This window comes from Melopsittacus undulatus, chromosome Z (assembly GCF_012275295.1).
Source record: "Melopsittacus undulatus isolate bMelUnd1 chromosome Z, bMelUnd1.mat.Z, whole genome shotgun sequence".
Taxonomy (NCBI): domain Eukaryota; kingdom Metazoa; phylum Chordata; class Aves; order Psittaciformes; family Psittaculidae; genus Melopsittacus; species Melopsittacus undulatus.
In genome coordinates, this window is record NC_047557.1 from 29,214,431 (window position 1) to 29,237,855 (window position 23,425).

Below are 23,425 nucleotides of genomic sequence, written 5' to 3' on the forward strand. Positions count from 1 at the left end.
ATCTCATCCCACAGAAAATTAAATAAAGCATAGTATTATGATGAAAGAGACTGTATGTTATTGGTTCATTTAGAAACTGAAATTGAAATAGACTTGCATGTTGGTGGTTCATTTTGTTGCTGGTGTCATAGAAGAAGCTCAGAATTCATAAGTGATAGCATCTGGAAAAATCTGAGCCAACAGCCACATGCATTTTAAAGTAAAAGACACAATACTTCTATCTTGTGATATTTCTTTTCTATTCCATAATCAGCCTATGAGTTTAATTACAGATGAATACTAAAAAAAACCTGAACCTACCCATCTTCTCCTTCTTCCTCTGTTAAAATGGTCTTGTGCCTACAGTATGCTACTGTACATATCACACTGACAATATATAAACCTGTGCAAACAGTCCTGAGAAATGAGTGAAGCACATGTACTGGAAAATTTCTTCTCTCTCCCGGGGCAAGGCATTTAAGAGATCTCAAGCCACTGCAGCAAAACACAGTTCTCAGACATCCTGAGAAACTGAGGCCAAGGTGAAAGCTATACTCCGTCAGAAAACTTAAAAGCCTCTCAAGAAGTTCTTTCCTATGTCAGCACTTTATCTCTCCCAGCCAGGCAATCAATTACACAATGCCACTTGGCAATGACTCTTTTTAAATTAGAAACAGTCCAGCCTAAATAAAATAATAAAGATACAGTTGACCACAGCTGTGATCCTATAAATCAGTATTCTAGAAGATGAAGAACAAGCCTGTGAAGCTGACAAAGTAGCATGAAATAACCAGGACACCGCTTGTAGGATACAGCCACTACGATACAGCGGAGATCCTCATTCACTCCTTAGTCCTAGTCCTTGTTTGCCCTGCACCAATATTCATCCTATATTGGATAGAGATCACTGTCCTTACTGCTCTGTTCTAGTTACTGCTTTTTAAGCATTTGCCCATGGTCTGCTTAGGCTTCAATTCTAGCTCAAATCCAAATTTGTAGCACAGGTCCCTTAGATTGCTGGTTTCAGACACCAGATGACAGATGCTCTTGACAAGGTTTTTGAAACAGTGCATTTCTTGGCTTGTTTCATCAGAACTATAATTTAATTTGATCATGATGCACAACTCTACCCTTTATGGTTGCCTAAATGTAGCTGCTAGAACTGACAATGTCTATTGCCAACAGAGATATACAAGTACTCCAGTAACTTGAACTTTAGGGACAATATAAAAGGTACACTTTCTTTTTTTCTTTTTTTTTTTTTTTTTAAGTGAACTTTTCTCTTGTCTCTCTTTTACTCAAAATCACCTGAGTTAATTCTGCTCAAATCTGAATAAACACTAAAGACTGTGAAGATAACTGAAGATAAATGATAGATGTTGCTGATGTATCTACTCCGGAATACACACACACACACAAAAAAAAAAAAAAAGGATTCTGTTTCTTGCTGTATGCTGCTTTCCTCTGTATTCTGACATTTTTTATTATTCTGACATTTTTTATTAGGTCCACCTGATGTTTGTGCAGATAAGCACCACTGCAAAAGACCTTTGAAGTGCAAAATAAAGCCAGTTATATTATAGAAGCACATAGCAGTCTGATCTGTAAGATATGTGGATGTCAGTTTGGTAAAACAGAGTTTAAAAAGAAACAAAGATGACTAAAAATGGAAGCTGCCTGTCACTGCAAACAGAATTCTTATGTCGGTCACATCATCCAGCTGCAGAAGATCTAAGACATTGAAGTAACAACACATGCAATGACACATACTCTGACATAATTATAATAAAGCTGTTTTCATCACATGGAGACTTCTGTGTCAAAAAAGTCCTTTCCTGAAGAAGGTACTTTTAACCTGATGGTGGGAGATTTTCTTTTTTTTTCTGTTTGTTTTTTTTTTTTTTTCCTGTGGAGTGCTTAGAACTATTTAATACTTCCCTGTTTGCAATGAAAAAGTCATACCGGTTTCCTTTAGGGTACCAGACATCTCACACTCCCCACCACCATTATACAACATTTTAACTGGTATAACAGAGGCCTGTTCATGCCTAAGTTGCTTAAAATTACACAGCTAAGAACAGCAACTTATGGTCAACTCTTAAGGTGGTTCAGTCCTATTCCAAGTCAAGGGCTTTTGAACTTCAACTGCCATTTACTGGAGCCAAGGAACACTGTCTTCACTCAGCATCTTAGTGCACAGGGCTAAGCATTGCATGGTATGCAGCTCAGAGACTTCAGATTGTTCATTTACCTAACTGTGAATTCCTACTTGTGAGTCAGAACTGTTCAGCTTGAAAGCCACTGTAATTAAGCTGACATGCCATTCAGTGACCTTGGCATAATCCTAATGAGATCTAAGTCAAAGACAACAATTACTGGAAAAATAGAGGTACGGTTCAAACAAAGAAGAAAGTACTAACATTTTCTGTGAGCAAGACCAATGTACTTTACAGCAGAGAGACATAATAAACTCCTTTATCAGCTAAGTCTCTTTATCCACCACAAAAAAGTGGCTTGTACCTGGGTAGTACATGTAGCAACAGAATCAGGTAAACAAATTACTCTAAGAGATTAAGTGACTGCAAACTAAGGCCTTTACAGTATTTCTTTCAACAGACAAAACACAATGCAGGCATGCCTTTTAAAAAAGTCAGCAATCAATACTACCCCAGATTTAGCTGAGTTTTCTAGTTACTCTTGTACACTGGAGGGTGAGAAAAAGCGACTTACCGAGCCACAGTCATTCTCATTGATGGTCTCCTGCCCAAAAGGAGAAGTCAGTTTTGTTCTCTATAAGAATGTTTATTAGCCTTTGAAAAACAGAGGTATTTTCTCTACTTACAAGTAACAGAAAAAAGCTTGTTAATGGTTAGCATTTGATGTGTTTGTACAACACTGAAAAAGCTTCCATGTTTAAGAATGTCTTTATATCATTAGTGGCAGATTATACACTAAAAAGGGAAAATATATGTTTATTATCTTAATAAAACAAAAGGTTGTTAAGCAGATATTCTGAGATCAGCATGAACAATTAATGACACCGTTATGCAGGATCAGTCATTTTTATTAGGAAAAGACAAAGGACAGGACAGCATCTGCTGTTCTGTTATTTTGGCCTTATTTAAAATATACAAATTCAGTTGCCAGTTGGAATTTCAGAGCAAGTTTAGCAAGATAAGAGTCTTGTTTACAGCTCTAGCAAAGTCAACTTTTAATTATTCTTAGACGGTGTTGTGATACTTGGGACTTGATTTCTGTTCAAATATTTCTGAATCATCCAAGTTTCTCAAAAGAAATCTATTATTACTGTGAAAGGATTAGTGTCTTGAAGCTTAACTATCTGCAGTAGCCTAAGTCTGTGTTGCTTTTCAATACACCTCTAGCAATCTCATTCATTTTCTGCCATCCATATGCCAGATGGTATAATTCCTCAAACAGACCAGAGAAAAACTTGTGATCTTCCCCAACACATGGTTATTCTGAAACATCACCACTTAAACCAAAGGGCATCCACACTATGGCTACCCGATTTTTGTCACCACAAAACAGGACCAAGATTGAGATATTTTGTTTGCTGTTGTAACAGGCAGCAAATTGAGCCAGCTTGTTTTACAAAAGATATATTTTATGAAGAAATATTTCTAACAAATAGAAATAGAAGTTGCAGTTCTCAAAAATCAAAATGTCTGTTTACGTACACCTTACAAAGAAAAACTAATGAAAACAAGTTTTCAATAGCATCATTACTAAGAATGTGAGTCATAACTAACTCCAGATTCTAACACATACACACATGTGTGGAAAGCCAGTGAGGCCAAACGTCACATTTTCTGGGATGGATCCTCTGTGAGATAGGTATATGGACCATGTACTATATACTTGCATGCTTACAGGATGCAACTCATTAACTCTTCTTCAATAATGAAACAATGGCATGACAAAATCCACCTGACCTGAATACCACCAATAAGTTATTCTAAGTGTTAATGACATTTGCCCAGGAAGCCGTGTTCAAGGACAGTCAGGTATTCACTGTGAGGTGCCCAATACGCTATGGAAAATACAGCCAATAGCCCCTGTGCATCTCTGTTGGAAGGACAATGATCAAGCTCTTTGCTGCTTCCCTACCCCTTCATCACATTTCTCACTTCAGACGAAAAGCTCTTACCCATGATAACAGTTGATTTGCAGCAAATTTCAGGTCTTACACCATGAGAACCAATGTAAAAATTTAAACGAACTGCATTTTACAAGGTCATAATTAACTAACAAAAAATAATACCAATTTTTAACAGCTGGATTTTGTGTATGGTTTGGTGTTTGCATTATTTGTTTGTTTTTTCTTTCTAGCAGAATTTTCCTGACAAAAAAAAAAATGGGACTAATCTGCAAAAATTGCCAAACATTTTAAGAAATCAGGCTTATTGAAAACTGTCAAGGATGTTTTACAATTCTGACAGTTCTCTCTCATAGGCAGTCAACAAGTACACCTGCAAGCTATCAAGACTCTAACACTTCACAAGTTACTACCTATTAGTTGTGTTGTAGTATACCACAAATATACAACTAGTCTCTTCCAAATACAAATTAAAATGTGTGTCTGACCTCAGGAGTTGTAGTGGACTAAGTGTTCAGAAATTACAATTTAGCATGGTTGTGCGGGTGGCCAGTAACATGTAAAGCTCTAGTAATATAATAATTTGAAATTGAATGCCCATACCCATAGATCAGCTCATCTTCTGACCCTACAAAATCTTATACATAATTGTATCAGCAAATAAAGAAAACTAGAGCATTTTTCCCTAACTTAAGAAATTTCATCAGCTCTTCATATCAACAACTCAAAGAAGCTTAGAAGACCAAACACTGCTAGCAACTCTGGTATAACCAGACTGAGAAGACAGAACCTCAGAACAAAACATTTCATCTTATCTCACAAGCTGATAGAGATGAAAATACTCAAAGAAAATAAATAAATCAAGCAATCAAATAAATAAACAAATATAACACACTATGCCTGCTTCTTACCAAGGACAGATGTTTTTCTTTTACGCTTTTAGCTTTTCCAAAACATATGTGCCTTATACAGTTCAAATACTTCACAACTTCCTGTGCAACTTTAAATAACACATTTTAATTACTTTATTCATCTGCATTTGTTTTAGGAGTAGTGACTGTTTGTGGATGAGGGTTTTTTACAGAATGGACAATTATTTTTCTGGGACTCAAGTGAAACATTTTTCTTTGTAAAGTTTTTAATTAAGTTACAAAGGAGAGCCTATCTGTTATTAAATTTGATGCACAGCTCATTGAGATAAATAGCATTTTGTCTCAGCTTTTAACTTCAGAAGGAAAAACATGAAGTTTCTGGAAACTTTAATGATTAAGCAACCCGAAACAGTGAATGAGTTAATGCAAAGAATGCCAAATACCATTCAAAAATTGGAACAGTTTGAGCTATTTAATTCAGCTTACTCTTACCATACAAAGGAATCTTAAAAAGTAGTTTGTTGGGTTTTTTAAACAAATATGTTTTGATAAAAATACAAATTCATGGAATACACAGTACCACAGGGTATATATACCTAACCCACAGTAACGAGTCAGTTTCTAAAACTTCGACAGAACATTTATTCTGTCTTCCTCAGTGTCATTCTAAAGATAAAACAGAACAACTGAGTTTGTGATTTTTTTGACAAAAAAGACAAAAAAATTACCTTGTTTTTATGGCTTATGTCACTAGTCCATTGAGGGAGGCTCTAAGGATCACAAAGACTGTACCTATATGGTCTTACAAAGAGAGAGATGAGCTAACAGCCTAAACTCTGAGCTTGCTGGGTACATGCTAGAATAGATCCAAATACTACATACCTATGATTAGTGTTGTGGATTGCTCCATCTGGACAGAATTTTGTAAGGACCATGAAAAGAAATCTTTACAACCAATACAAAATTGATTTAATCCTGTGTATAAATGTTGAAAATTGGGGGAAAAAATGCAAATATGCACAAAAAAAGAATAGTGAAAACTGGCATATTGTCCTCATCACATATGACGTAAAGCCTGTTAGTCTAATTTTCTTCTTTTCCTTTTGAAAGCATGTCAGAGTTATACTACACACCCATGTCCTTCCTCCCCATAGTTCAGAGAAACAAGCAGCAGGTTGTCTATGAAAACACACCACAGCACCTGTTTCCAGTCTCTGCAACCAGCACAGACTGTGACAGAAATGTTCTACATCCACATACTGTTGGACATGTTCTCTGCATTCACACCTGAGACATGATTCCCCCAGTACATCTAAAAGAGAACTTGCAGCTGCCTCTTGCTGAACATTGCTGTAACCTTGCCTTGTGAACTGTAAGTCATTAAAGACCTCATGCTTCTCAGTTATATTACATACTATTGAAGAAAAAACCCAGTATCTCAAGATAATGCTGAGGGACAGATGATAACCAACTAGCTTTTACTATTTTCTGGAAATACAATCAGAACAGTTTTGTACTAACATATTTGAGCTAAAATTGTATTTCATGGTCAGGGAAATATCCAAGTTCTGGACAAACACAGTTCTCCTTCCTATAAGCAATCAAGAATTCTCCTTACTCAGATCACTTCAGTCTTCTCTGTCTCCCTCAGGTTCAGAGAGTGTCAGGATATACCATTCCTTTGCTGACCAAATACAATTTTTGCTTGATGGTAACAGAGGATCTGTCACACCAGCACAGATGAGAAGGATACTAGTACTAGAGGGATACTAATACTTCAGCCCATGGTGATGGATTCAGTGACCCATCTCATCTTATGTAAGGGAAAAAAATAAAGCACCCAGATGCTAATATGATGAAAGAAGAACTAAAGTTTGTAAACAGAACCTGCTATGATAACCTCATTTTTGCTGTTTTCTAAGCCTTGCAAAGAATATCTGCAACATATTACCCCTGTGTTTCTTGCACTGAAAACCATATATGAAATGAAGACATTAACACCAAAGCTTTTCTTTGTGGGTGGCTGAAGGATGAGGGGAGAAAATAAGTTTCCAAACAAGGCATCACCATTTTTTCAAGATGTGTGGTGATTCAGAAGCACTATTACAGGTTAGTGTTGCATTCAGTGGCTTTTCAACAACTCCTGCCAACCAGAAGCAGAAAACCTCTGCCTTTAGAGAAAATGTCAGATCTCACAAACACATGACAAACTTTTGAGAACCTTATCACCATTAAAGCAGTTCAACAATCTTGCAGACTGCTTGCTTTTAATTTGGAGCCAAACTCTCCACTGTTCACCATGTTCACAACCCAGGCTTCACAGACACTCATTTAGCTGAGTTTAACAGTCTGAGTTCAACTGGTGACATGTATATTTTCAGTCACTCTGCATGCAGAGCTATCGATTATAATGATTTCTACAGTATTTGCTCAATCTGCATGTCTCTTTCCTTGACAAGTTATAGGATAATGGACCTACTTCACTGATGCAGACATAAAATCAGTGTCACAACCTAGTAGCTCACATTATTAATTTACACAATTGATTCAGGTCACATTTGTCCAGGGCTTCAAAAGCCAAGAGTCATTGTGAGTCAGTCCGAGCTGGGCAGCCGTGTTTCTCAACAGTGGTTCATTTCTAAAAAAAGGACTCTCAATAATCGCAGCAGTCTCAACATAAATATTCCTTAATTCAGTTTATGTATAGCCCACTCCTTTAGACAAAGCAAACTCCATGTTCATGCAGTCTACCAGCTTCTGTAAAAGATTAACATCAAATACCTTAAACAAGGTTTGACAAGTGTGTCTGAATCACTTGGAAATTCTAAGATCACAGGACTGAAACTTTGTCATACCAATTATATAAAGCCACTGGAAAGAAATCCATGCATTTTTGTAAGCAGGCAAAGCAGGCTTTTCATGGAACAAAAGAAGCCTTGTCTTTTTCTATTATGTGACAACTCCTAATTAGAATCAACGATTTTTTTATTGTCGGCCCAGATAAGGTTGTTTGCATAGCTGTAATTTCTTAAAACAGAAATCTGAATGTTACAAGGAAAACACATCCATTGGTGTCTATTCCAGACCTTGAAGAACAGTGTCACTGCTTGGTGTTTACATCTGATTAACCATGGAGGCACTTCTGTTAAACAGTAAAAAATAAAGAGCCAAAGCAATTTAATTTTATTTGAATGTATTTATAGAAATGAACCAAGAGTACCCATAAAGGAACGTTGTCATCTTTTCCTTGAGCTTGTGCCAGTTGATGACCAATAGAATGCATTCAAAGAGGGAGAAAAGAGAGGGAGGGAAATTATTTATAACAACTCTTTGTAAGGAGCACACTGCTTCATGGACAGATGAGGAACATTACATCTCAACATTTTATGCAGAAACTGCTCTTAAAAAAAAATTCTTACCACAGTGACATCTCTCTAAAATGATTCACTTGTGATCTTGAACTTTGTAATGATGTGTATTAATTCTCAAGAGCTGAATACACACAGAATAAAGTTTTTATATATCCTTAAAAATGATGGTAAGAAAGTATCAAACTTAAATCAAACCAGCCTTTAATAGACAGGAAAAACAAGCACTCCTAGTGGATAGCAGTGATGCCGGAAAACAATCACCATGTGACTATACCAAGGTTTAGCAAAACGAGATACACTGAACAGATCTAACTGGGTTCCACAGCGGTTCCAGACAAAACTGTCACAGCATCCTCCCTAGCTCCTCTTCTTGAATTTCCTTCTCTCGGTTAATTCAGCTCTCCACACAGACAAACTGCACCTCTCTGTTTCCATGCAGCCTTGTACAGAAAGGTTTGTTCAGCAGTTTTTCAAGTCCTGTTAATACAAGATCAACAGCAATTGTATTTCTATAACAGAAGACTCCACTGTACTGGCTGTATTGGTAATATCCTTGTCCAAAAAAGCCAATTTCAACCATTTATAGGAAGTCACGTTCTGAACAGTGCTTAATCCTACTGTCCAGGTCCTATGGAAATCTACTCTGCAAGTATCTCTCTGTAAAAGTACACAAGCTTTAACCACCTGCTAAATGCCACCTCAGCTCATTGGGACTACAGTGGCAGTAGAACAGAATTTCTGCAGGGTTAGAGTGAATCAAGCTGATACTTGTCTTCCTCAGGCAAATTTTTAAGAGTGATTTTTTTTTTTTTAGTTTAACATTTATTTATAGTTTGGTATAGCAACAGAAAAAAATCTCAAAAATGTTCAATTAAAATCTTGCCACACGGAAATTGACATGATATAATCTTATAAATAAAATATAATCTTTGTGCCTATCCACAAACACAAAGAGATAATAAATTAGAAACCATTCCACACAAACATAAGTGTTTGTATAATTAGGAATGTTCATTGTTATTTCTGGATACTTCACAACCATGCCGTGGATTACAGTGAAACTGAAAAGATGACTGTTTGAAAAAGTTAACTAAAAATCTGTCCTAAATTTTTGAAATATCTAAGTCAAAAGGCAAGAAAAGCTGGTTCAAATACTTAACAGAACAATCAAATTATTCATTAGAAGAACAAGGTAAGGTTTAATAAATTTTATGCCGTAACATAAAATATGGGTTTCTGGCTACTGGTTTTCACCTTCATCAGTTCTACATCTGCATGTAGAAAGGAGTTTACTTTGCATTTTTAAATGTATGCAATGCGAAGATATTAAGGGTCAGTACTTTGGATACCAAAAGGTTACTTCAGGTGCTCACTGAACTCAACTGGAAGTTGTGCATCTTGAGCAGCCTCAGGAAAAGCATATATCATTACATGTTGAATTATGGATGCATTAGGTATTTCATACTGAAAGAATAGCATTAAAAGAGCATTAGTACCATTGCTTAGAGATAAGATTTTTTTGCTTGGGCTAGGTGCCATCTGATGTGATCAAACAAATTTGAGCTGTTTGTGGAAGCACATGCACAATTCATAATTTGTTTTTCCTTTAAACAGCTAAAACATCCTAACCAAAGCCAGCAGGTTACTAAAATTGCACAAGTTAGGAAGTCTTATCTTTATGGTTGCAAATCAAAACGCAGCTTTTTGGTGTCTATACACCATTATACAGTCAAATTACTCATACATCACTTCCTTTTCCATGGTATTTCTGTTTTAATTAGTTTAGTGAATTAAATATATATATATATATAGTTTCTACTTTTTCACAATACCAGTGCAATATAGGATTTGATATAGCCTTCTCACCAAAAAACAGTGGCATTTACTGTACTTAAAATATATAGTACATGCTATATATAACACATTATATGAAAGCACACTGCTAAAGCTTTTAGATGAAAAAAAAAATCCCAATAATTTTTACAGGATGGATTTAACGGTTTTAATCAAAATTTCATCTTGAACACCATCTTCCAAACACATATTCTTCAAGTAGCATACATAGCTTCTATCTAAATATGCTTGCTCACCCTAAGATGTTTATTTGTGTCTCAAAAAAAGCATTATGCAAGTGTGTTAAGTTTTATGGGGTATTATTTTAAACATATCTTCTATTTTACATGCTTAGTACGCTGTGTGTGGCAGGATAATTTTTGATATTTAGCAGATGTTACATGGATGTTGCTTCAAATCTGAGAGGGATACTAGCAATGTTATTGGTTTATATCATATCAAGCAGCTGTGATAAAAAGTGCAGTATGAGTGCTACTATCCCATACTACAAAATATTAATGTAATTGTGCTGAAGCATAGCTCAAATCTCACAGAAAGCAGAAAGATTTAACTCAGCATCAAAAGGGGAAGCATTCCTAGTGTACCTGAATGAAACTGCAAGGAGAAAGCCTGAATTTTATCTCTAACAATATGCTGTTGCTATTTACAGCAGAATAAACATATTAAGCTCAGTGACTGCACATCATGACAAGACTAATTAAGTACCACTTATTGTAGCTGAACTTGAAAAGTACAGAAACACTCACTGTAAAAGAAAGAAGATTGAGTAGAAAATAACCTCACAGGTTGAGCCAAAAAGAGCAGAAGTTCAGCATTTGCCAATTGCTGCTGTGGAGTTTCCACAGCTACTGAAAATTCTCTTTTTTTCTAACCCAGGGGAAATCTGAGTGAACCTCAGATATCACTGGGTGGTAGCTGCTGGCAAATGTTACAGGTTTTATCTCAAACACTGACATATTAACTGCTTGCATTTCAACCTCCATTTTTTATTCAACTTTTTCTTTAACTTATTCCTACAAAGTACAAGCTGATGCATAGATTAATAAATAAATACAAATCATTGGACATGCCATACCTACTTCATATAAAGAATCATAGGATCACAGAATAGTTTGGGTTGGAATGGATCTTCAAAGATCATCTAGTCTAACTCCCCAGCATCTTCCATATCAAGTTTAGGAATAGACACTATATATATTTTACCATATCATTAATACCAGGTTTTTTCAGTCTTTGAACCAGGCCACTGAAAAGAATGCATTCCAGGAGCAGTCAACTTAGAACAGAATGTGAAACATGTTTCAGCGAAAAGTGAGGGAGATCAATACATTGTAGCAGCTATTTAATGAATTCCTATTCCAAACAAGTCAAATACAAATGAGGACTTTTGTATGCAGGTACTCCTTAATTTCACAAATTTCCATGTAATAAAGCAAATCCAAATACATTCACCTACTTTGGCTTCCATTACAAAGATAAAGCAAGCCTCCATTAAAATAATGCTTTTCAAAATTGAAATGCCTTCAAAAAATGGACAGGAATGAAAAATACACCATGACTTTTCAGTACACAGAGAAAGTATACTGGATCAAATTGCCAAAACCTAATCTGAGCATGCACCTTCATCAGAGAATTCAGTTAAAGCTGGAAAAAAAAGAGCCTGATTCACAGAAGACCAACAACATGAAACAAATCTATCAGAATCAGTATGCAATTATTTTCCAATCTGATCTGATTATCATAATCATCACAAGTTTTTATATATTGCTGATTAATACTCACTCTACAACACTTTCATATTCTAGAACTGAAGAAGACTGATCGTTCAGAACAAGAAGGAACAAATGACTGAAGTATCATTTGTAGCTATAATATATCATTTCAAATTTTTGTTACATAGCTAAATAGAAACTATTTCAGATGTGGCAAAACTACTGGGAAGTCAAAGGAATAGTCTACTTGACTCTGATTTTAACTACAGTCTTAGATGTTCTTCAAGTCTCTTCTCAAATATATGATTTCATCATCACAGAGTGGCAACAGAGAAGAATAAAATGATTTTATGAAGTTCACCTTGTAATTAGTTGTGCATCTGATTCTGTGTCACCGTAACCCAACTTGGAAGTAACCCTCACCTTGTAATACTAAAACTTTGCAAAGCTTGCTGAACTATCACAGCAATCCACTGGGATACAGAAAACAGCGTAAGATGATACACTTTCTGCACTCATCTGCACAGAAACAAGTACTGCATGATAATTATACTGACTAGGAACCACTGCAATATATGCTTAATGAGAAGATTGTCTCTTGAAAAATGTTAAGATCAACACATACAGTGACTACTGTGTGATGTCACTAAGGTAACTCGTGTAAGTGGCTTTCTTTGATTACAGGATATCTTGATAAGTTAAATTCCTTCCAAAGACCTATTGCTTCTGATACATATTCTCTGCAGTAAAGCTGGTTGGCTCACATAATGGATGTGACATCCTTCCTTCCCTGCTTTGTCTACTAGACTGCCTTTTTTCAGTTGTAAACTGCAGTGGATGTAAACTTTTACTTTATAATGTTCTTAGTGAAAGAGGTGTAAATAAACTATAGAAAGACTGTAGGTGGACAAATAAAGATTATTAATTATTGTTTTATCTTAAATCCATACATTCATACAGGTTTCGTAAAAAGCTTGAGATTTCTTTTGCCTATTTTTTGTTAATTACAGAAATCATACTCCATGATCATCTTGCCCAAACTGTTCTCTTTAGTACCTCACTTTAAATCTCAGTTTAAAACCTTAAACTGAATTGATATGAATGTAAATTTCACTGCTTGGTGAAACAGGTATATGAAACAGTCTGGCTGAAGAACAGTTTCCTAAATATATTGAGATACTTCCAGACCATGGGTCCTAGGCATTAGAAAGTCAAATACTCTTTTCCAAATTCACGCCACTAGTGAAATGATAAAGTGAGAAGACGGCAAGCTGTTCCTCTCAAACCCTGCTAAAGAATGCCATTTCTGCATTCTATCCCAAGAAAGCAGGTCTATCCCACATTATGAGAGTTATCATGTCACCCTATTTCTACATTTCATTACACTTATGACATGAAAGCAAGATAAGCATGTGGCTGCTGGTTCATGATATGCAAACTTTTTGGCACTATCTAGCAATGACTCGGCAATATTTGATGAAGTTCAGTGAAATTAGTCACACTTTTTAATGTTTACAAAAGCAATCCTCTCTGAGAAGCTAATAGAGACATCTCTTACATTTTTGTGACACAGTGTGACTTGGAACATGCTTTAGTTTAGATTTAGTTATCTTAAAAATGTTACCATATGAAGCGGTATCTCTATGGCTATCCTCTTAAACATTAACATATTTATCACCAGTGAATGACAATTTCTTCAAAGCTAAGGACTCCTGGGGGAGGCCTCATAATGAGGTCACTTCCCACTTACACGAGAAGGTCACTGTAAGCATCCTTTCTGAATAGGCAGGGCAGAGAGTATAAAGTGATACCAACACCCTGTTTTCCCTGGTCTACTTGGATCCCTCACCATAACTCTCCTACTAGAAGATGCTGGGTATCTCCATTACTCTTTTTACAGTGCTCTTTCACCACTCCAACTCTTTCTTCATACAATTTTCTGCCCTCACTCATCTGTTGATGTCTGTCCATTTTCTCCAAGTGCTATTCCATTAAAATATTACTTTCTTTACTCCTAATAATTCTTTTTTCTCTTCTCTCACCACAAAGCTGACAAGAAATCCCTGAAGAGGAAATGAAATTAATGGTAAACTGTGAAGCAATATATCTGGAGAGCAGAAAAGACAGTATCATGGAATTTTTAAAAAAGTATCCAGAAAGCCCCAGTTCAGAGGCTGGTGTGACTAAAGGGAAAGATAAGAGTCTCCCTAGGGTTGTGACCCAATCTCTACCAAATCCTTTAAATCTGAGAGAGAAACCTAGGAAGATAACTGCTGTCCCTCCAGGAGACTGGGCCTTTGCTGTAACAAAAGTGAAATAAAAAAGTTTTCTCTATCTACTGCACAAGCAAACATCTACATCATGGTAATAAAATTATTTAACTATGCACACAAATAGAAATAGACTCCAGGACCAATTTACATTTCATAACTTACAAATAAGGATTTTTTTTTCAAGTGAATAATATTCAGCAGTTATTCCTAGAAATTTTACACTCATTATTTTATTAGATTATGCTGAGGACTGGAAACAGCACTGGTAAGATTACTTTCTGCTGGCACTAAGTAAGCACACAGTAAAAGTAAGCTACTCATCATCCAAAATACAGACTGTATGTAAGGCCAATCAAGAATCTGAAGTACAGAAATTACAGGTTGTTTACTGGAATTTAAACATAAAGTGATTCTATGCTTTACTGGCTGGATTGTTATCCCATGTGATTACATATGTGTGAGATTGACTTTCAATGACCCTAAGGAAAACAACAAGAAAAACTCTGCGGGTTGACTGCTCATTGCTAGAATCTGCAAACAGAGAAATTATGTGCTTAATTCCTAATGTATTCATAAAAACAGGGCTGTGGGTCTGGTTTTTGTTAGTAATGAAACAAACAACTGCCTTAAGAAATACCGACCTCCTCTCAGTTTTTCATGGTAACATTATGCAAGATCCTGAAAATTCCTCAAGTCTAAAAGGAGTAACATGAGGCAAGAATAAAATTGTGCCATTTATTCTGGAGCACTTTTCCCATGTGTTTCGCTCATACAGGTACTTAAGTACAGAGGGTGCTTTGAATTGTACTTTATCAAGGTCTACTAAGTCAATTTTGTGATCTACAGTAAAAGATTATAAAATTAGAAAATAACATTTTGTCCACCCTTGTCTATTACTGCATATCAAATTAAAGACTACCTTTCCTTTCAATCTAGGGGGAAAGATGGAACAGTCATTCATTCACACAGACTAGTTAAAAAAGCACACCATTAAACTGGAAAAACAAAGGTAGAATTACAAATTCTTTGTATTTTCATGAGTAATATAAGACCTGTTATTGGTAACAGAGAGAGAATTCAGACTTACTGTGCATTTGTTTGGCTTCTCTCCTGAGTGGACTCTCATGTGAATCAGCAGTTTATAACGGGCATTAAATGGCTTGTACCTTCGTGGACACCCTGCCCAGAAACAAGTAAAGTCCTCTCCTTTCCTCTGGTCTATATGAATCTTCTCTATGTGCCACACAAGTTCCTCTTGCTGGTCATACAGTGCACCACAGTCTAACCAACAGCAGCCATACTTGCCATTGAAATCGCCTGACTCGCTGTCTTCATCAAGCAGAGAGCCTGGGGCAGAAACAGGCACAGCCAACGGGTGAATGCAACTTGGGAGGTTGTGTGGATGCTGGTGCTGGTGAGCATGGTATGGTGGTGGTGGCCCTTGAGAAGGAGGTGGTGGTAGCATGGGTGGAAAAGGCATGTCAGCCATGTGGCTCGAGAAGTTGTCCAGCTGTCCATCTTTCAGGATGTTCACCACCTGGTTGTCTGCAGGTAGCATGCTCGCCTGGATCACCATGTTACCCGCAGCACCCATCTCCAAGCTGGCTTGCTCCAGCTGCTGCATCCGCTGGTACTCGCCAGCCCCATTATCAGTGTACCCTGAGAAGGTGACATTGCCATTAGACATGAGGAGGACTTTCTGGGCAGATGGAATAGAGCAATTTTGGGCCATACAGCTTTCTCTCACTCCCAGAAAATGCCCATAGAACTTAGGTTGTGGGAAGACATTTGCTGGTGATGTCCTGGAACTGCTGATGTAGGACACCAGAGAGGTTGGGGATGTACGGATGATTGTATTGAAGTCGATCCCAATGCCATCAGACAGAGGAGATAGAGAGAGTGATCTTTTTTTGGAGCAGGCTGATTGAGACCAGGCTGAGGAATGGTGAGGACTAGTGTAAGGGAAATGCTTATTTTCTGTGCCATATAAGTAGGATAGTAATGAGTTAGATACGCAATTACCTGACACGGATGTTCCAGGTGAAAAATTTAGTAAGTCCCCAAGCTCAGTGCTGTTTTGAAAACCTTCATCAGGAGCTACAGAAGGAAGTGTCTTGTACCCATGTGACCACTCTTGCTTAACACTCGAAGTGGACTGACTTTCTGACAAGCTTAATGTCATAGAGGCCAGAGATTCATGCGCCAAGAGCAACCTACAATAAAGGCAAAATAAACTAAGTAAGAAGACAACTCAACAGTAGTCCTTCTATTTTCAAACACAAAGAAAGGCTACATGTGAAAAAAGTTCTCTGGAATTTTAAGTTACTCAAATTCAGCACTCTCAGTTAATGTACCAGCAGCCATACATGGGCAATACATATGTAACAAGGTCACTTAGGAAACCAGCTTTAAAATTTCAAGATTTTAAAGAAAAGTTGCTGTAAATGTTCTTGATATATCACTGCAGAAATCAATGCAAATCTGTTCATCACCTGTGGTATAAATATTTTTGGGCTTCTGAAGCCAAAGCGTTATGCTCCTGCCTTGTACGAAACTCATATTGATTTGAGTTTAATATTATTTTGCTGGCAAAGAACAGGAAGAAAACTTATTAATAAAGAATAAATATTAAACCTGAATATAATTGTAATGCATACCAATAGTAGTCTTTACAGAAATAACACAAGTTTATAAATACAAATATCTAACTTTACAAACCAAACAAAATTAATAAAGTAGAAGAGCTGCTTGAAGTGGTTTATTTAGTTTTGATCTGCCTATGTATCTCCCACCAAGTCAGCAATCTAAATTTTCATGAAAGTGTAATCTTGCTATTATAATTGTTTTTCACAGAAATAATGTAAAACTTACTTATACTGCAGATATTCTACTGATAGCCTAAAAAAAAGAGCTCATAAGCTCTTAACAGTACTGTGTTATACTGAAAGGTATAAAAAGGAAATATAAGAACATCAAGATCCCTTGTTCATGGCTGCAAATGCTGGGTAAAGGCCAACTGGATTTACGTCTTTATGTTTTCAGTTCCCATGGCAGATTTGGATCTCCTGTCAGCCAACAGTGCTATCAGTGTATGAATTTCAATTTTAAGGAGCTCTAGCAGTAGAAAGAACCAGGTATGCAGCTATATAAACCTGGAGATCTCATAGACACAGAAGCCTTTGCACCTTTCATTTTGGGATTAATTCCTGGGTTGATTATTTTCACAATAAACTTTTAAAAAAGCATAGAATTTCAATGATGGATCCAGTAAATGGGAAATTTAGTTTCTCTTCCACACCTAAATTGCATTTTTTAAGGTAGACAAGCCAATCACTGCTTCTTACCATCTCACATAAAACCCAAGATCCACAACAGTTCCTCCTATTGTACAAAGACTTCAGGAGGTCAAATTAACTTTAAAAGGACAGCTAATAGGTGCTAATAGGTACCTTGAATACTAATAGGTACTTTAAGTACCAGGTGTTGAAATATATTTTCTAAAAGCTCTAAATAAACAGTATATGAAATATTTGCATGCAATATTCCACAGGCACTGTCATGCAGGTAAGGAATAATGTATTTACAAAGGTATTCCTGTAGTTACTTATAATTATTTTACTGCATGTTTTTATATTGCTACAAACCTCAATTTTTGAAAAAAAGCATGCACCATAAGGAAAATTAATAAAATCAAATCTCATCTGTTTCTTGATACATACATCATTACAGCAAGCTTCTGAGGAGGCACTTCTACCTATCTGACTTGCTTTCTTTTTTTTTTAATAGGGAAGCAAGTTCTCATGTCTATGCAGGGTAAGCAATACTGCAGTTGCTTCTGAGTTTCTGCAAGACTTTCTTACAGATACGGCTTCAGGAACACAGAACCATGGGACAGATCTGTTTAGGCTCATACTTGCATCATATGCCTGCACTACAGCCTTACTGCTGCAATCACAGCTTCGCTTGGGATAGATGAAACTACTCAAGTGGTGGTTGGTGGTAGGCTGAAACTGGGAATCCTATTTAAAACAGTATCAGTGAACCCAAGAGAGCAAGAACAGATCCTAACAACTGCTCTGGAGATATTCTCAGTGAATTTACCACATTTCCATGATTTTGCTTTTTGTAAACTGACTTTTTGCCTCTGAGATCTGTGGATTATCTTTCAATTTGACCAGCAAGGTTGAAAGAATATACGAAAACACTACATAAAGTCATTCAGATGAGAGAAATGTATATAGTTTTCCACACTCAGATCTAGCCTTAGAAGTTAAAGATGAAAAATCACAGTGTCTTTGTTATCTTATTCTGCCCATCACATGAGAACACCCTGAATGATGGGATTTTTTTCATATTACTTATTATTGCAGCATTTTCAAACAATTGAGAGTCAAACAACATAAAATAGAAAAGCCATTTTGCAATGATTTTTATTTAAGGGCTGGATCGTGCTACAGGAACACAGCTCAGTCATTGCTGAAGAGCTGGAGGAGGGGAATTTGACTGTCAGGGCACCTTGGCTGTCCACTTAGCTCTCTTTTGTCTAGAGGGGAAGGTTGGTACAGGCTGAGGGAGGGACAAAGAAATTTGCAGGTGCTACATCCGTACACTGAGATACCTCATGAACAGTGAAAATGTAGCTCTAAATATTACTCAGCCTTGTTGTGGTGACCTACAGGATCGATGGGTAAATGCTCCTTTGCTCAAGATACTTGCTTGTAATGGATTGTTGATTTGCTGAACACTGTTTTGTAAGAAACATCCTGTTCAGGTTGAATGTCAGTATAGCCTACTGTTATGAAGGTTATGTTACTTCATCGGGGTTTAAATGGCACTTTCAAAACACACCATTGAAGAAAAGCACAATTAACATGCTGACTACAGTTTGCATTGAGAGAAATGAGAAAAATGGGATTGCTATACCAGGTCAATGTGGTGCAAAATTCAGATCTAAAGGGATAATATTTGTTTGAAAAAAAAATAATATTCAGGCTGTTGGGTCTGTTATCAAAGGGTTTGCTAAAGTTCAGCTCATTACAGGGCAGTTAAATCATGTTAGTATGCTGTGACCCCTAAACAGCTCCAAAGTCTTCAACAGAGCAAGAGGAGTAAGTAAGGTTTGATTTTTCCATACTAGTATATATATATGTATTTCTGGAAAATACAAATAGGGTTGGTTTAGGCTTTTTTGCTGGTTTGATTATTTATTTTCTTTTATAAGTAGGAACAAAAATTCATCAACATAACAAATCTGGTTTTGTAATGTCAAGAATTTTAATCAGATGCCTCACAGAACCAGTATCATTCAAAAAGTTTCTAATGCGTAACACAAAGGGATATACCCACCAGTGAAGCCAAAGAAAAACTGCATTTCAAAAGTCTCAGAACAAAACCAGCAAACAAACACTTTGGCCCAGAATTTCAAGTACACAGTAAGAGCCAGATAATCTGAAGAAGCCCCAGATTAAGCCTCTAAACTCAAAAGCAATGAACATTCCAACTTCCAGAACAAGGAACATTCCTTTAAAACCCAGGCTATACTGTGACTAAGTAGTTTTCTGGGGGAAAATAAATATAGCTAATAGGAAAATGAAGGGCCAGCTATACCATTGTGCCAGATTCTCAGATGGTATTAATTGGGATGTCTACTTATTGTAAATTAAACCAGTTTGTGATCTTTTATGAATGTTTACATGAGATTCCTTGTAATTACTTTCTCCCTCTGTGTACAGAGGCCACAATGTCAAGTATAACCTTACACATAAACTCCTACGTACACAAGACTCCTACCCATAAACATGGAAGAGTGAAAACTGTTTTCTTATCTTTTTGCTTTGTCTTCAGTATTACTAGCCAAATTCTTTTGCTCTTTCCTAGGACATTTTCTGACTTACATCAAAGTGAATCACAATATTGCATCTGGTTTCAAGCAGAATAACTGAATACTCTAAAAAAGTTTTTGGGAAACTCAAAAAAGATGGGGAAGGATTTATCCCTCATGAAATATAAATCTGAAAAATGCCAACTTTTTTCTTTCTTCTATCAGCAAAAAACAAGACAAGTCGTTTTGGTTTTATTCAATTCAGCAAGTAATTTGGTTTGGATTGAGCTGCCATTGCACAGTTCATGATGCCTGAGAGATACAGTTCAGGGAAGGCACTCAGCCCATGAAGGATTATGGAGTCACTCTAAGCAACTGGTTTAGGCTAATGTAGTTTATTGTTGAAGCAACTTCAAAAAAAAAAAAGTGTCTCAACAATCTGTCAATTAAAACCTAACTTTAAGTTTGTTTTGCCCTATTACATTGTCAATTTGAGGGCAAACTGCTGAAATGGACATTCTTTGTCTGGCAAACTGATTTTATATCATCTTCATTGATAAATCATTAAAAGAGACTCTAGGGGCATTAGAGACTATTCTGCCAGAGTTTCAACTTCAGTTCACCCTTAGTAAAAGTTTCTTTAAAATAAAAACAAAAATGTGTAACTCAGTGCTGACATAGTACACCCACCCACACATTCAGATTAAAATAACAGTGTGTGGAACCATACAGGAACACCTACAACTTATTAAGTAATAATTACTTGATGATATTTTTATACCAGCAGTTCTGTCTCAAAGGCATATCTCTGGATTTGTCATTTATCATCACCTTAGCACTGAATGGTTTTCGTTGAAACATGTATACATAATTAATCTTGTAAATTGTCCTGGCAAACTCAGCCTTTACAACTGAAGCAACAAGAAATGTCACAAACTATCTTGAAGTAAAGCAAAACAAAATTTTCTTCCAGTTACGTAATACCAATTTTAATTATTTCAACAATGCTCCTTGCCTTGTAATAAAGTGATGTAGCAAATGGGAAACTGTCTTGAGAGTAAAGATTCTTGTGGCCTTTTGTAAATAAGAACAGTTACATTTCAACTCAGTAAGCAACTGTGCCAATGAGTCACATCTATAAAAGTGGGAATGTAGCTTCTGAAATAATATGCCACAATGTTTTAGCACTGTGTATTTAAGTAATAGGCTAGGATGTGCTTAATGTATTTGTATGGATAAATATTTTCCCTTCATTTTTGCTGACACTATTCACAGCCAAGCCCTCAAAAGTTATTTAAGCATTTAAAAATTAATGAATTAATATTTACCTGTGGTTTAATGATATAAAAAGGCAACATTTACAGGGAAAAGCCATAGTTTTCATGAAACTACCCACGAAAGCTAGGAAAATGGACAAGGTTTTAGGGACATAAGTATAACAGACAAAATTAACTCCTGGCTCAGTACAGACTGGGAACAACTGACCTGATTTATTTACTTATGTGAACAACTGAACAATTTGAAAGCAAAGGTATTTGATGAGGAGGAGAGAAGGCATCTAGGATTTTTTTTTACTTGACAGCACCAACATAGCACTTTTAGTTCTATGTAAGCTTGAAACAGGTCACTGCTCCTGAAGATGCAACATGTGGACTATGTCTGCTTTCATCCTCCATAACATTTCCTGTCCTTAGTACAAAGATATAGTTCAGTGACTATAAAAGAGACCTACAAAACATAGAAAATGTGTGGACAAATTTCACCCATGATTTCAATGATCCAAACAGTATGATTATAGCTGGTGTCAATTAAATTGCAGTGAATAAATGGCATAACAGGGCATCACTCAGGCCATTTTAATCATCAGAAAGGTTGCATTTAAATTACAAGAGTATTAAAATACCCTCTTTTTAAAGTACAAAATATAAAAAAGTAACTCAGAACCTTGTATCTGATGGAGAAGGACTCAGGCTGGAAACATCCATAGACCTCCGTAAGCTAGGGTTGATGCTGTTGCATGCTGTTGAAACCTGATTAGCAGGAAGTGAAACGGGTCTCAGCTGTTGAACTGTCATGGGACTGCTGTAGCTGCCTTTTCCAATGGACTTGCACTGGGGTCCATAACCAAGACCTCCTAAAAGTAAACAAGGCAGGTTAGTATTCATCTTCCACAAACCCATGATGAGGCCACAGAACTCACTTTGCAAAGTAGGAAAAGTATCTGGAACCAAGTATCTCCAGATAAGGATGCAACAGTGAACAACTACAAGGATTCTGCAAGCTTCTCCCAACACAAAAAGTAGTATTTTAAAGGGGAATTAACAAATTCTGCATGTTTAAAACGTGTGCTGAAGTACACAAACTAAAGACCAGGCATCATAGAATCATAGAATAGTTAGGGTTGGAAAGGACCTTAAAATCATCTAGTTCCAACACCCCTGCCATGGGCAGGGACACCTCACACTAAACCATATCACCCAAGGCTTCATCCAACCTGACCTTGAACACTGCCAGGGATGGAGTATTCACAACCTCCCTGGGCAACCAATTCCAGTACCTCACCACCCTAACAGTAAAGAACTTCCTCCTTATATCCAATCTAAACTTCCCCTGTTTAAGTTTTAACCCACTACCCCTTGTCCTATCACTACAGTCCCTAATGAAAAGTCCCTCTCCAAGCATCCTTATAGGCCCCCTTCAAATACTGGAAGGCTGCTATGAGGTCTCCATGCAGCCTTCTCTCCTCCAGCCTGAACAGCCCCAACCTTCCCAGCCTGTCAGAGCCTTTGCCAGTGAAGACCGGGGCAAAGAAGTCATCCAGAACCTCAGCCTTCTCTAAATCCTGTGTTGCCAGTTCTCCCAAAAGTTTCCGGAGGGGGCTTACGTTGTCCCTAGTCTGATTTTTAGCCGCTACATACCTATAGAATCCCTTCCTGTTATCCTTAACATCCCTAGCCAAGTTTAGCTCTAACTGGGCCTTAGCTTTCCTAACCCAGTCCCTAACTTCCTGAACAACATCCCTGTATTCATCCCAGGCCGCCTGTCCTTGCTTCCACCTTTTATAAGCCTCTTGTTTCTTGTGAATTTTTAAAAAGACCCCTTTTTTTAAAAGAAGCATCCGGGTAAAAGAGCAGCCCTTGGCTGAGGGACAGCCAAGCTGTAAGTGCACTGTTATCTGAAGGCAGGAAGAGAGAATCCAAGGAACACTGCCTTGAATCCTAGCAAACACCACAGCTCTAAGCCACTGCAAATCCTTCCATCATTCCTACCACTAGCCATCCAAAAAGCAAGGGACTACAGGCATGCATACAAGTGCAACCCATGTAACAAGGCTGCTGTGGGGAAGCACATAGGCTGCACAGTTTCCCTCGCAGCAGAGGTATAGCAGGAGCCCAGCATCCCTCAGAGGTCTGGGAATAGGAATTT

General features: G+C 36.9%; 1 protein-coding gene across 1 annotated transcript in view; it reads right to left on the reverse strand.

The window, feature by feature from the left end:
- Positions 1–23,425, reverse strand: part of GLIS3 (GLIS family zinc finger 3) — a 148,018-nt gene that overhangs the window by 90,904 nt on the left and 33,689 nt on the right. The window contains 2 exon segments of the mRNA XM_005155006.1: positions 15,266–16,391; positions 21,944–22,133. Of these exon segments, the coding sequence (XP_005155063.1) occupies positions 15,266–16,391; positions 21,944–22,133 (1,316 nt within the window).